At 45.9% G+C, this 4,526-nt stretch overlaps 2 protein-coding genes across 2 annotated transcripts in view; one reads left to right on the forward strand and one right to left on the reverse strand.

The window, feature by feature from the left end:
• Positions 1-4,101: 4,101 nt before the first annotated feature.
• PpBr36_03961 (uncharacterized protein) overlaps positions 4,102-4,526 on the reverse strand; it is a gene marked incomplete at both ends in the record, with an annotated part of 2,962 nt that continues 2,537 nt past the window's right edge. Inside the window, one exon of the mRNA XM_029891128.1 lies at positions 4,102-4,485. Coding sequence (XP_029752727.1) covers positions 4,102-4,485 — 384 coding nt within the window. The remainder of the gene's footprint in view (positions 4,486-4,526) is intronic.
• The window catches only part of PpBr36_03962 (uncharacterized protein), a gene marked incomplete at both ends in the record, with an annotated part of 3,685 nt that continues 3,284 nt past the window's right edge, over positions 4,126-4,526 (forward strand). Inside the window, one exon of the mRNA XM_029891129.1 lies at positions 4,126-4,456. Within this exon, the coding sequence (XP_029752728.1) occupies positions 4,126-4,456 (331 nt within the window). The remainder of the gene's footprint in view (positions 4,457-4,526) is intronic.

Genomic DNA, 4,526 nt, shown 5'->3' on the forward strand with positions numbered 1-4,526 from the left:
GGGGGAAAGCCCAAATGCGGCGCAGTCTGTCTTTCAGCTGTATTAAAAATAACGAACTTGCCATCATCATATGAGGATTACTTACTGTTCTGCCTGTCGTAGTGCCGACTAATAAATGGCTGCCTGAAGCCGCGGCATGTCAGCACGTGATCTCTAGACTACATCTTCAGTCACCCAAGCTCAAGACCAAAAAAAGTTAGCAGGCAGCGACTAGCCCCATAGTAAGCAATCCACCGTAAGATTTTGCCGACCACCCGTTTAAAACGCTGCTATTGCGAGGAAAACTCCTGTATTTTATTGCTACCTAGTTGGTGCTGAATTGTCTGACGGTTGGTAGTCCTGTGTTGATATGCGGGCCTCAAGGCTCACTAAATAGGTGCAGTGTAAATCAGAAGAAGAAAACAAACATGACAATAACAAATACCATGAAAAAGTTTTATTTGAAAAAGAAAAAAGAAAAAATAACAACAACAATTGAAAAGGCATTATTTCCCCTTGTCGTTGGCCCAAAAGGACTGGCTTCTATTGCCATTATTCCGCCGTGTCTTTGAGCTCTCCACCATCCGCGCGTTTTTGGTGGTAATTCCTGCTATTGCTACCGTACAGCGAGCTTTCCAGATTGTTGAGTGTACCTCTGCCGGTGTTATCGTCTTCAAACTTCTGACCCCACGTTGGACCAACAGGCTTTCCTTCGGTTGGAGTTGACGACATCAAATTTCCCTGCGGCGCCCAGTTACTACCACTGCTGTGATATGCTTTTTGGAACCAATCTGGTGGGGTAGCGGGCGCGTGAGGGACGTCCCAGGTGTTGACTGTTTTAACGTCATTCGGCCAAGCATGAGGACCTGAAGACACTTTGTGGTTTCCCCCTTGACTGTTCTTTCCATGGTCTTGAACATGGGGGTCAGCACTAGCACCATTTTGCGAGGGCAAGGGTGTGGCCATTGCCCCGGCAATCAACAAGGAAAGAAGAAGTTTAGAATGCATTGTAAAATGACCAAGTGTAGATGTAGAGACAGAATTTTCTTTTTTTTTTTTTTTTTTTTTTTAAAAAAAAAAAAAAAAAAAAAAAAAAAAAAAATCTGCACCAGATTATATACATTTTTGCTTGATTGATAAAGTAGGTATAGTTGTCAGGCCTAGAAAATATTTGCAAGCTTAAAACGCGAGTCAAATGGTTTCTAAATTTACGTTGCTGTTCTGGTCGACTCTTGGAAATTGGAATAACATAACAATGGCTTGGAAGTTCCGAATTATGCAATGTGACGCGATTAATCATGTCCACACTTGGAATATGATAATTTCTGTTCTCGCATACTGCTGCGAAAATACACCGACTCGCTCAAACTTAAACTGATTGTCTTTTCTTGCCAGCACCAAGCCTTTATCGATCACCAACTTGACCCCCTATGGGCAAACCACTTGTCCCTCCCTCACAATTCGACTGAACTGTTACGTATATACCATTATATTTTAGCTTAACCAGGGTAGAATGGTCATTTTGGTCGGTTAATCCACCATTTGCAGGAAATAGAAGGGGCCGATATAATTATGCGACCTGATATAGCGACACTGCCTTTCGGTTTAAATAGCGGGTTGCGCGGTTACATTAATTACTTTAAACTCTATCGAGCGATCGGTACTGTAATTCTTTTGCGTCCCCTGCCATCCTGGTGCGTGGAACTGGGGCGGATTGTAAACACTACCGGCCCGTCGCTGTTCGCCCAATTCCAATTCGGCTCCTTTCTTTTCAATGGTCTGCCGGCCGAACGCAGCTAATCCTGTCGTACTGGCTGAACCCGGCGATTCACAAAAAATCATGAGGTAGCATCTGCGCCCAGTGACCGCCTACAATTTTTGAGACGGTTCCCACGAGGCGTAGTCTTTGCCTTCCTTTCGAGTCGCGACCATTTGGATTCCAGAATGCCAGAAGGATAGAGTGCATGGCGAATAGCAGATCCTTTTTGGGAAACCAACCAATCCACGAGTGTCCAAGGGCCTGAAGTCGGGCTCTGCTTCTTTTTTTGTCGGCACGCGTACTTGTTAGCCAGCCTTTTGCTTGAGTAATCTTGCTGTCGTAATGCGCCAGTGGTTTGCATTGCAAAAAGCAGCCCTCGAGATCGTTGCCCGATGCAGGATACAAACAGCTCTTCACATTATGCGTTAGACTTTAATCGTGTTTTCTTTGCCATTGTAACGGCTATTTACCCATATCAACCAAGATCCTACTTCTTCACCCAAGCTTCGGCTTTAAACCACCCTCCCTTGAAACTTTGGGCCAGCAGTTTTACTTTATATCTTAAAACTCTATTTTGCAATGCAATTCAAAACCGTCCTTCTCAGCGTTTGCGTACTTGCATTTTAACATCTCCGGCCTATTGGCATAGTTCTGCTTTCTTTATATGCACACCCCTAACGGCCTCACCAGAGTTCAACCTGATCCCCATGAACGTAAAACTAAGACAGTAGTAGTTGGTGGAGTCGACGGATTAAACTTTCGGAGAATTGCCAGGCTCAAATTTTCAAGCTTTACATGGGAAACTGCCCTCCCGATATAGCGTTTACGGTAAACGGAAACGGGGCTAAGAAAATGGAATAAACTTGGCAGAGTCGGAATATACCAACGCTCTGTTCGTTCATTTAATTGACTGTTATATCACGTGCTCAACCTGCGCGACACTTATAGCAGGATTTTTGGCTTCAAGCTACAAGCTCGCATGTACGCTCGTCTTTTTTGTTTTCTTGTTTTGTTTCAAGAAGTTAAAGTTATATATCGACTTGATATAACATGGTTTACTAAATGCGGCGATTCCCCTCTCGCCAAACGCTTAGATTCCACTTGAATGCCAGTGCTGTCTTTGCTACTGCGACGCCTGCTTTATTTAACATTGCTTCAGTTTCGGCCTGCGAGCCGCAGTAGACCGGCGTGCTTGCCAACGTTTCCATGCATTCAATGCTTTAGCCGCGCGGGCCCATGGCATCTTGGCGCTTTTCTTGCTCTTTCACAGCTTGTGGTTCCTTCGCGCACGTATTGAGCTGCGGCATTCGCAAATCGACTGCGCATCCCTGGAATTTTACGACGATAATAACCCTGAGAGCCAAATATACAAGTATCATTTACAACAGCAGCGAAGATTATGCGCATTATATGCAGCAAAAATTATGGCTTGTGTGCAAACCATGCTTGCTGGAAGGCCTGCCCTGGATATAATCTGGCATGTGCATTAGGAACGATATGCATACTGGAGCCTATTTATACTACAGAATAAGCGAACAATTGATCAAATCCAGAAGTTTGAACACGTTTCAAAACTTGATGATATAAAGCCAGGGTAAACTTTTTATGTGTCACCACAGATTTCAGTACTACGGAGTTAAATTGCCAGGTGGCTGGAATTCATTAACTACCAACACCTTTCGACGCCTCCGGAGGACCCACGCCGCCTCAAGCTACCAATGAGCGATGATGAAACATTCCTACCTCCCTAATGGTGCATGGGTTCCTCTGCCGCTGACAACAGCCGAACTTGTGTGTGAGTGAGGACCGAATGAAATTCTCTAGGCGGCTCCCTCTGTCATGGTTACCAGGCATGAGCAACTTACTCAGCCAACAAAAAAGGGGTTGATGCAAGGACACCTAACGCGTCGGTGCCCGCTGTAGTTGCTTCTCAGGATCTGTAATCATGACGTGATCTGTCCCGGACGAAAGGACCCAAGTACCAAGTACGATGGTAGGAAAATGTTTACTTTACCGAAGAGTAAATCCGGGAAAGGCAGGTATTTGTCGTTACAAGTCTGTGACTGTACGCCCGCAAAAAAGAAAACTATCCCAACAAAACACAAGGGGTTCTCGCGTCGACTTGTAGAACCGGAACTGCTGAAACACATTCCAGCGAAGCCAAAACATAATCTGCAGGAAAGGAACGGCAACCTGCCAAGCCTGACCAGGGGGTCTTGGCTCCACTCGCTACATTTATTTGAGCTGCCCACCTTACTTGGCTGGGTGATCGCTTCTTGTTCCCGCTGTTCTAGCGTGTTCGTAAAGAAAGTTAACAAACTAACTCAAAAAGCTTAATTCAACTTATTACTTGGAGCCATCATTCAAATCACGACAACCAACAAAAGATGGGATCCGGCTGCTGCTCTGGGGGCGACCGCGGAGGTGGACAGGATATACCTGATCTTACCCCACCTCGCCACGACGGCCCCTCGATCGAGACTGGGGAAGCAAACGACAACAACAGCGACCGACATGACAAAGAGGACAATCAAGATTGCTGTGGCACCGGCGGCTGCGAGAGCGACAAGTCTTGCCATGACGTCCAGGACGACGCAGTCCACGACAATGCCGACAACGATTGCGACGACGAGACTTGCTGCGCTGCCGATAATGCGTCCATTGCTCCGTCCACCAAAACCCTCGAGTGTTGCAACACCAACGAGGAGCATTGCGACGGTCAGTGCCCCTGCCACCCAACTATATACCTGCTCTGCTTGATTTTTTTTTTTTTTTTTTTTTTTTTTTT

Source organism: Pyricularia pennisetigena, chromosome 3 (assembly GCF_004337985.1).
Source record: "Pyricularia pennisetigena strain Br36 chromosome 3, whole genome shotgun sequence".
NCBI lineage: Eukaryota > Fungi > Ascomycota > Sordariomycetes > Magnaporthales > Pyriculariaceae > Pyricularia > Pyricularia pennisetigena.